Source organism: Cebus imitator, unplaced genomic scaffold (assembly GCF_001604975.1).
Source record: "Cebus imitator isolate Cc_AM_T3 unplaced genomic scaffold, Cebus_imitator-1.0 Scaffold426, whole genome shotgun sequence".
NCBI lineage: Eukaryota > Metazoa > Chordata > Mammalia > Primates > Cebidae > Cebus > Cebus imitator.
The window spans coordinates 1,419,011-1,429,518 of record NW_016107741.1 but is presented as its reverse complement, the minus strand read 5'-3'; the positions used below and the strand labels follow the sequence as shown (position 1 = coordinate 1,429,518).

The 10,508-nt window shown below is 44.9% G+C and overlaps 1 protein-coding gene across 2 annotated transcripts in view; it reads right to left on the bottom strand.

Annotated features, from left to right (window-relative positions):
• CLCN4 (chloride voltage-gated channel 4) overlaps positions 1-10,508 on the bottom strand; it is an 85,116-nt gene that overhangs the window by 24,747 nt on the left and 49,861 nt on the right. For both annotated transcript variants that reach the window (XM_017509921.2, XM_017509920.2), the window contains exons 9-11: positions 8,920-9,465; positions 4,956-5,142; positions 3,544-3,942 (exon numbers count right to left, since the gene is read on the bottom strand). In XM_017509921.2, the coding sequence (XP_017365410.1) occupies positions 3,544-3,942; positions 4,956-5,142; positions 8,920-9,465 (1,132 nt within the window). The remainder of the gene's footprint in view (positions 1-3,543; positions 3,943-4,955; positions 5,143-8,919; positions 9,466-10,508) is intronic.

The window sequence follows — 10,508 nt, the reverse complement described above, 5'->3', positions numbered from 1 at the left end:
GAATGCACACATTATGAGCACCTGCTAAGGTTACTTAACATTCCATTTTCTAACAGCAATATGTTCATATGCCAGATGTAGAGATGGTGATTAATAAAGTGTGGGTAAGAGGAATTTCACAAACTATGTGATAGGCCAAGAAATTTTTCAAAATTGGAAATAATCACATATTTGTTAGGCTATTGAGTGGCTTTAGAGCAATCATTCTCAACTGGGTGGAGCCCTGGAACGCTGGTCACACTCTACAGGGCACAGGACGGCCCCACCACAGAGAATCACCCAGCCCCAAATGTCAGCAGTGCTGAGGAGGAGCATTCCCACTTGAATTGTGTTTTTAGGGAGGTTAACAGTCTATCATCCTGTTAATTAAAAATGCTTAGTCAGGCATGGTCGTGCAAGCCTGTAGTCCTAGCTTCTCTGGAGGCCGAAGTGGGAGGACTGCTGGAGCCTAGGAGGTAGAGGCTGCAGTGAGCTATGATCACACCATTGCACTCCAGCCTGGGCAACAGAGTGAGACCCTGTCTCAAAAAAAAATTTTTAATGCATCCATAAGACAGATATAATTCATGATATAGGTTAAAATGGAAAATTGAAAGCAACCACAGAAGTAGTCAGTACAAAGATGTTATGATAAAAAAGTAAACACTATACAGAATAAAAAGCAGATTATTTTACAAGTTATTGTCTGTCTACTAAAGCATGGAGAAATCCCTCTATGTGTGTATGTATATATATAAACATCCACAACAGAAAGATGTAGAGGACACCACTGTTCTCCACGACCTAGTCCAGTATCTAACAGCCCTCCCGGGCATAAACCTCTTTCTCCCTTGTCTGACAGATCTGACATTTCTTGTTCAGTGCTGGATGTAGACCCCTTTCTGCAAGTAAGCATCTTCTACACACTGGAGGATCATTATTATTGGGTTGGTGCAAAGTAATTGTGGTTTTTGCCACTGAAAATAACATCAAAAACTGTAATTACTTTTGTACCAACCTAATAAATCATCCACCAGCCCAAAAAAACCTGAGAGTTTCCTTAACTCTTCGCTGAAACTCCAACTTCCCACCCTTTAATCATCTCTGCGACTCCCCACTGAGTCCTCTTTGAACCCTTACTTAACTGCTGAACTCAAGATGAGAAGCACCTGAGCCCTGCTGAGTACAGATGAGTCCTCATATTTGCAAAGAGCAATGAGAGGTAAAGGCCTATTTGCCAGGAACTTGAACAAGAGTCACATACAGCCCCATGTGCTAGTATGTGACGGTGAAGAGAGTCACGTTGCCCAGATGGTGCTAACCAGTGCTAACAAAGATAACGCTATGCTTTGGCATTCCAAAACATAACAAAACATTTTCAGCTTCGTGTGAGCAGTTGCTACAATTTTTAAACATATGTAAGAAAAATTCTTCTTTACCTCACTTACCTTTCTTTTCTGATCCAGACTATCTTGGATCTAACTGTCTACAATCTTTGCTCCCACTTCCTCTAGAAAGTGAAAGTGGCATGGGATAGTGTCTAGCTAAATGCTGTCACATTTCTATACTCATAAAATGGCACAAGATTCCTCAAATATAGGTCATGCACCTGTATTTATCCACCAGAATATAGGGGCTTTTCTATTTCCACAGGCCAGAAAAACAGCTTTTTTGATTCCTCAGAGCAAAATACCCCTTGCCTTTGCACAAACCAAGTAAATAGCACCTTCTATATTATTATCAGTCTGATTGAAAGCATACAGGTACTATTTACACCGTGTGGTGCCTCTTCAGACATTCCAAACACAGCTTCTAGGAGAGTGCTTGGTTAGTAAGTTTAAATTTCTTCTCTAACCGATTGATGACAATTACTGCTTCCCACTTGATTACAGTAATAGGTTTCAGCAAAATTAGTAAGCTGCATCTTAGCAGGTGTGCCTGGACCTATACAATAGATAATAGATTCTGTGACATTTATTACCTTAGTTTTAAAATTTCAACCTTTGCTTAAAAGATTCTAGGGAATGAATAAAATTTTTAAAGGCTGCTGATTCTAGTACTTTTAAACAAACCCAACCCTACTTAAACAACTCTAAAACATTCATTATTTATAAGGCAATATTTACACAAAGGCACCTACCTACCTGTTAAGCAACAGGACCTGTAGCAAGGAGAAGCATCGCTGAACACTTGCTACGGTGTCTAAAACACAAAATCAATTTTTGCTTTGGGGAAGGTAAAAATGTTTGAGTGTCAAGCTAAAATGGGAGGGAACAGCTCATCTAAACTTATTTTTATAAAGCCTTTGATGAACATGCCTTAAAGATATTTTAAAGCTATTTAACATTGGGAAGAGGTTTTAGAAATCGAAGGGAGGTGCCTTGGAAACAGGAAACAAAGGTCAGGGAGATAAGTAAGCAGTTGCATGGTGGAAATGTGTTCACAGTGGGCTATTCCAACATCAGACCAGGAAAAGTCCCATTGACAAGCTGCAAGAATACTCTGAAAGATGTAGAGTAAAACTGTGGTGTGCACACGGGAGCCATACCATGGGCCTTGGTCTATTATGAGATGCTGGAATGTCGTACAGATCGCAGAGCAAGGATGCTGAGCAGGACGACACATGCATGTGCCATGTGCCCGTGGATGTGCTATGCTGGTCCTTACCCCTGCCACCTTGAGGCCTGGCATGACTCTACCCCTCCAAGGTTCACTGCTCCTCCTTGCCTGCAATCCCAGCAACTCACAACCAGACCTCTGGCTCTCAGCCACGTCTGTCTTAGGAATTTTCCTACCTCCTGCTTACCCTTCTGATGGAGCCATCCCTAGGCTGATGGGGCCCATGGGCTTACTTCTCTGAGCGGCCTGTCTTTGGAACACCCTGACCTGGGCATCATGCCATACTCTCCTCCCCCAACTCAACAGCCTGGCCCTCAGTGCAGCTGATTGTCATTCAAACACAAGAGGAAAGTAATCTCACAAAATTGGTTCCAGTGATGTCTGCGCATTTACCTGCAAGGGCCTCTAACTGTGGAATCCAACGTCATATCATAAAGTGAAGCAACAGACTTGTGTGGTGGCAAGGGGTGTCAGGGGCAGAGAACTCACAATCTCAGCCAGATGGCTGTTCCACCTGAAAGTCTCTGAGACAGCTCTGCCTGGGCCACTCTAGGCTGTCCTCTCTTCCTTTTCAGCTTTAGCCAACAATTGCTGAAAGGTGGCAGCAGAGCAAGGCCAGGGGGCTGCCTGCAAACATGCAGTCACTTTCTAACCAAGAATGTCTACCCAAGACTTGGGTTTAAACCCTTTTTCCTCAGAGTGTGACATGTGGACCAGCAACATCAGCATTAATGGAGAACTTGTGAGGGATGTAGTCTTGGGTCCCCCCCAAGCTCTGCAGAATCAGAATCTGCTTTTGAGCCAGACCCTCGGGTGACCAGAGACGTGAAAGCTTGAGAGCCCCTGGCTTAATGCACATAACCTCAAAAATCTTGGATAATGCTAGGGGTACAAAGTATACCATTCAGCTCTTGGCAAAACGTGAGCTTCCCTCTCTTTACTCACTTATTGCGAGAATCAGTTCCCTTCTCTGGGCAAATCCAATGAGGCGCTCGGAGTCTCTGGAGACCACCACAGGGAAGCCATTGTAGTCAGTCTCCTTGATGAGCGTCTCCACATCTTCGACGGTCATGCTGTCCTGGGTGAGCACTGACAGTGGCGGCTCTCCCCGCCGAGGCCGCATGACATCAGTGGCCAGTGTGCGGTGGGTAAATTCATCCTTAACGTCGAGGAAAGGGTACCCATTTAAGTGGATGTGGGCCTCGTAGATGCCTTCTTTCCCAAATGCATCAGCTACCCACTTGCTAGTCACAGCTGCCGCCATCAGGGGCACAATGTATTCCAGACCCCCTGTTAATTCAAACATGATGACCACCAATGACACTGTCATCCTGGTAACTCCACCTGCAACAGAGGGGAGGAGTAAGATTCCAAAGTGCAACCGGGGCAGCTCATAAGGCCATGATTTGGGGAAAATGACCAACAGGCTGTAAATTCCCATCACACCTGTTCTGAGCAGACACTCTCATATGCTTCCTGCACAGGGCCTCTGGAACCCAGGCCAGGCCCTGTCAAATGTGGCTTTGCACTGGGGAGCCAGAAGTCGCATCTCACTGGGGCCTCTGCTCCAGTCAGGGATGTTGTGTTGTGTATTCACCCTGGCCCACACAGCTAGCTTTTTGGTGAGTGGATCCTACATGGGCTCTACAAGCTTCTGACTAAGCAAGCATGGTGCTCTTCCAGAACCCCATAAACTAGAAAATCACAGAGATTCTTAAGGATTATAGACAGGATACAGACCCATCTTTGTGACCCTGAATGATTAGGTGGAGAAGAACCTTCTGCTAAACCATGTTTTTAATTTGCAGACGGTCCCAACCTACAATGGTTCAACTTACGACTTTTCAACTTTCCATGATACAAAAACAACCGGCATTCAGTAGAAACCATGCCTCCAGTACCCAGGCAACCATCTCTTCTCACCTTCAGTATTCAATACATTACAAGAGATGTTCAATTTTATTATAAAATAGGTTTTGTGTTAGATGATTGTGCCTAGCTGTAGGTGAATGTAAGTGTTCTGAACATGTTTAAGGTAGGCTAAGCTAAGCTACAATGTTTGGTAGGTTAGGTGTAGTCAATGCATTTTCAACTTATAATATTCTCAACTCATGATGCCATTGATCAGGACGTAAACCTCATCATAAGTTAAAGGTATCTGTGTGTGTCTGTGCATAGTGAGCAAGATATAAGCCTTGGTGTGTTAAGCCACTATGGTTTAGAGGTTTACTTGTTATAGCTGCACAACCTAGCCTAACCTGAGTAATGAAAATGTTCAAGTCCATGTCTTTCTTCTTGGCAGTCCTCTAAGCCAGATCAGTTCCCCAGTCCCCCTCCCTGCCCAACCGTGGTCGTACCAAGGCAGGCCGCAGCCCCCACCATTGCGTAAAGCCCTGGTGTGACACAGTCTGCACCAGGTCTACACCAGTTCCTGAAGATGATCCAGTCATGGTGATGGTATGCCAGCTGCTCCACACCAATTCCCACCATCCTGCCTGCTATCGCGCCCACAGCCATGCTGGGGATGAAGAGGCCCGACGGGATCTTGAGGAGACACAGAGAAAAGCGACATGAGAGAAGGAGACTGAGTCCCCGCTTCACAACCCCCAGGAAACACATTCCCCCTTGACAGGCTTGCATTTAGCTTCAGTCTTCAGAGGAGGTGCAACTCTGCAAAATAGGTCAGCTGGGGAAAGGTGGGACGAATGATTTGACCTGCTTAGTCAGTCATATCTACTGCAACTTAGACAGAACGCAATTTTATACTTTGATTCCCTCTCCTTCAAAAGCTGGCTGGGTTTGCCTGCTGTGGATTAAAGAATGATAATCCCCACTGCAAATAACATTGAAAGTGAGCATCTGTCACTTGAAACACCACTTTCTCTCTCCCCTTGCCATGTCATTCAGAATGGCTTTTAGAATTAAATGTCAAGCCACAGCATGAAAATGGAAAAGAAGGACCTGCGACTGCTCCCAGGTAAAATAAAGAAGCTGAATTCATCATTGCAGCCACCCTGATCTTCCAGAAAGCACTTCAATGGCTCCCTGCCCTCTCTAGTACGTGGTGGCTGAACACCCATCAGAGAGAGCCAAGGGAGGCAATTTCCTCTTCCTAATGCAGTGCATTTTCCAATAAGCATTCTGAATATTTTCAAGCCAGGGTAGGGGCAGCAAACAAATAGAATGCAAACTGAAAGATTTTGGTAGCAGCGTGTTCTCTATTCTCCTGGATGAAAATGCATTTTAGTTTATTTAGTGACCACACGTGTGCTATAGAACATGCCTGACTCCCTGTGTTCACTGAAATGACATGTGACCGCTGACCCTGGGCAGCAGCTGCAATGATGCCCGCCCTAGGTGTTCGCCCAGCTGAGGATGGAAGCAGGTCTTTAATTTAATTCAAGTGAAGTTTGGATTCTTGTGCCTGTAATTTCTAGAGTTAAAACATTTCTTAGGAAATTGTTCCTTTCTGAGCTTCTCCTTATTCTACGTCATTTATATCCCTGTAACATCAAAGGAGATTTTTCTCAGCAAGCATCATAAAATGTTACCAGCATCTTCCTGAAACACAAAAACAAATCCCTTTGCTAGGAGATGACAGATCAGAGGCAGTCAGCTGTTTAATAAGGTCCACCTGTCCTTGTTCATAAGGCACAAATTTAGGTTTGTATTTGGCCACTACGCACTCAAGTAAATAACTTCTTAGACTTTTTTTTTTCTTTTCTTTTTTTTTTTTTTGAGACAGAGTCTCTGTTGCTCTGTTGCCCAGGGCCATGTGCAGTGGTGTGATCTCAGCTCACTGCAGCCTCCGCCTCCCAAGCTCAAGCAATTCTTGTGCCTCAGCCTCCCGAGTAGCTGGGACCACAGGCACATGTCACCATGCCCAGCTAACTTTTGTATTTTTAGAAGAAATGGGGTATCACTATGTTGGCCAGACTGGTCTTGAACTCCTGACCTCAAGTGATCCACCAACCTCAGTATCCCAAAGTGCTGAGATTACAGGTGTGAGCCAGCGTGCCTGGCCATTAGATATTTTTTTTAAAATGCAATTCAGGTTGGGTGTGATGGCTCATGCCTATAATCCTAGCACTTTGGAAAGCCAAGGTGGGTGGATCACTTGAGCCTAGGAGTTCCCAATGGGCCTGGACAACATGGCGAGATCCCATCTCTACAAAAAATACAAAAATTAGCTGGGATTGGTGGCGCATGTCTGTAGCCCCAACTACTCAGTGGGCTGAAGCAGGAGGATCACTTGAACCCGGTAGGTCAAGGTTGCAGTGGGCCATGATTGTGCCACTGCACTCCACCCTGGGCAAAAGAGCGAGACCCTATGTCCAAAAAAACAAGAGACAATTCAGGCAGGGAAAAATGGCTCATGTGTGTAATCCTAGCACCTTGGGAGGCCAAACAGGAGGATCACTGGAGCTCAGGAGTTTGAGACCACCCTGGGCAACATAGGGAGACTTGGTCTCTATTTTATATTTTTAATAAAAACAAATAAAATCTAAAAGACAATTCATAGAAATATCACACAGAAAGCAATCATAATGGAACACAAAAGGGGGTTTTGCGGTATGGATCATGTTCTGCTTCTGGTCCTGGGTGCTGGTTACACAAGTGTGCGTGTTTTATGAAACCATCAAGCTGTACACTTCTCTATATGAACAATATACTCTAATAAAAGTTTCTTTAAGTAAGCAATGATACCATTATCCATAATAGCCAAAAGGTGGAAACAAATGTCCATCAAAGGATGAATGAATAAACAAAATGTGAGATCTCCGTATCATGGAATACTATTCAGCCATAAAAATGAAGTAGTGGCACATGCTACAATGTGAATGAACCTTGAAAACAAGGTGCTAAATAAAACAAACCAGTCACCAAAGGCCACGTATTGTTTGATGTCATTTATATGAAGTGTCCAAAATAGGCAAATCTAGAGGCAGAACAGATTAGTGGTTACCAGGGGCTGGGGGAGGGAAAAATGGGGAGTAACTGCAAATGGAGATGGGATTTCCTTTTGGGGGATGAAAATATTCTAAAAGCTAAATAAAGGTGTTGGTTGCACAACATTGTGAATGTACGTAATGTCACTGAACTGTATACTTTAAAATGATCCTTTATGTTTTGTGGATTTTACAATTCAAAAAAAAAAATGATAACAACTTAATTCCAGGTTCCATAAAAGAAAGCTCTTTAGGAGGGGCTTTTAAAGTATTTTAACATAATGATTTTAAACCAATGAAAGAAGAAAGCAGCTGTCTCTTCTCTGGCTTTAGGAACAAGAATAATGGAAGCATGTACTGTTGGGTGTGGTGTGGTGGCTCATGTGATCCCAGTGCTTTGGGAGGCTGAGACAGGAGGATCGCTTGAGCCCAGGAGTTTGGGACCTGCCTGGGCAACACAGAAAGACCCTCATCTGTACAAAAAAATTTAAAAATTCACCAACTGTGGTGGTTCATGCCTATGATCCCAGCTGCTTGGGAGGCTGAGGTGGGAGGATGCCTTGAGCCCATGAGGTTGAGGCTGCCGTGAGCTGTGATCATGCCACTGTATTCCAGCCTGGGCAACAGAAAAGGATGGAGGAGGGAGGGAGGGAGGGAGGGAGGGAAGGAAGGAAGGAAGGAAGGAAGGAAGGAAGGAAGGAAGGAAGGCAGGCAGGCAGGCAGGCAGAGAGAGAGAGAGAGAGAGAGGAAAAGAAAGAAAGCATATGTTGTCATCCACAGCTCTGCCCTTCAAAGAGGATGTGTGCAAAGAGCCCATCATGCCCAGCCCTACCCAGACAGGGGATGCACTCACTCTGTGCTCCCGTTATACCAGTGTGGTGCTCGCCACAATGTCAGAACTCTGGGTCTGCATCTCTCTCTCCCAGAGCTGTGTGCTCTGCAAAGGCAGCTTCTCTGTTTGGGGATCTGTATCCCTCAGACTCAGCACGATGCCTAAGATGTAGCTGATACTCAGTGCATGTTTACTGAGCCAAACTGAGCCAAACCTGGGCTTTTTCCACCACCTGGCATCGCCTGGCCAGAAGCAGGAAGCCTGTGGTTACCACCACCTGTTCTGGGAATGTGTGAAGTGGGTTTGATGCCTAGCTCTGTCTCCCATAGCTGTGGGTCTGATCAAGCCACTTAAGATTTCATAGCCTTAGTTTCCTCACTTCTAAAATAGGAACATCAAGTGCCTGGCACATGAGAACATTCAAGAAAGGCCAGTTCCCCTTTTTTCCATCGCAATTTTATTTTAGAGAATAGGGTGCTGTCCCCAGAAGGACATGAGAAGGACATGGGTCCCACCCCATCTTCCCTCCCTTTCACTTACCTTCATGCCAAAGGTAAATATGGTAACGACTATTTTGAAGATCAGTGCCAGGGCCAGCTGCCACATGGCTGTGTAAACACCGACACCAGCTGGCCGGTCTGGAATGTCATCCACTGGCCGAGTCATGTTGGGGTCGTTGATGTAGTCACAGAGCTGGGAAGACTCAAGGGCCCCACAGTCATTGAACAGCTCAGAAATGAGCTCGCTGGTGCTCTGGCGTGTGTAGGGATTGGGGTAGGCAACGATGGCAGTGATGGCGGTCACCACAATGACCTCCAGCACTGGGTACTTCCCCAGCCTGGTGGTCTTGCGCCTTCTGCACCAGGCAATGTTGCAGCGGATGAAGAGGGTTCCCCATAAGCCCCCGAAGACCCCAAGTAGGATGAAGGGGAAGAGTTCAGCCATGTACCAGGGTGTGTGATATTCCACGTAAAAGAGAACAAGACGGCTATTTCCAAAGGGATTGATCGATCGCAGCGTAAAGGCCGCCACCAGCGCTGCGAAAAATGACCTCCACAAGGTCTTCAGGGGAAAGTAGTAACTGACCTGAGATGAAAAAGTAGAAAATTAGAGACTGGGCGGAGAAAGAGCTGCTCAGAGCCAGGCCCTCTGGTTGACATGAAAGTCACACTCTAAGTCCAAGAGTGGACACATTCACTCCATCAGCCTGGGATTAATATGACCAAAATGTACCAGCAAAGATACTTAGACAAAGTATCTTTGTCTAGAAGTGGAATGGACACTAATCAAGGTGGGTTTGAGCTATATTTTTAAAAGAAATAAAAGTATTTGATCATAATTCTGTTTATGGCACAGAGGCTCCCCTAGAAGCAAATAAGTCTCGGATTGGATTCTACAGACAACAGAGTAGATCAGAGTTTGGAAAACTCTGGGCTGCAAGTCAACTGCAGCCCAGGGAATGCATTTCTATGGCACACGAGTTAAGAATGGTTTTTACATTTTTAATTGACTGAAAAAGGGGAAAAATCTTTTGATTTGAATTATTCAAAAGAATAATAATATTTTGTGACGTGAAAACTATAAAATTCAGATTTCGGTGTCCATAAGGAAACATCTATGGAAATACAGACATGCCCATTTGCATATGTATTGTTCACAGCTGCTCTCACACTATGATGGCAGAGCTGAACAGCCTCGACAGAAATTGTATGGCCCACAAAACCGAAAACATTTACTACCTGGCCTTTTATGGAAACATTTGCCAACCTCTGGAATAATCTATTTGGGTTACCAAAACCAAAAATGCTTAATTAAGTTGGTTATGAGAGAGAGGATGCTGTAAATCTTCAAAAAAAAAAAAAATCACCTTGGCAATTTTTAAAATAATACTCAAAAACAGGAATTTAACAGTGGTGGCTAGGTGCGGTGGCTCACGCCTGTAATCCTAGCACTTTGGAAGGCCCAGGTGGGTGGATCACCTGAGGTCAGGAGTTCGAGACGAGCCTGACCAATATGGTAAAACCCCGTCTCTACTAAAAATACAAAAATTAGCCAGGCGTGGTGGCATGCGCCTGTAGTCCCAGCTACTCAGGAGGCTGAGACAGGAGAATTGCTTGAACCCAAGAGGT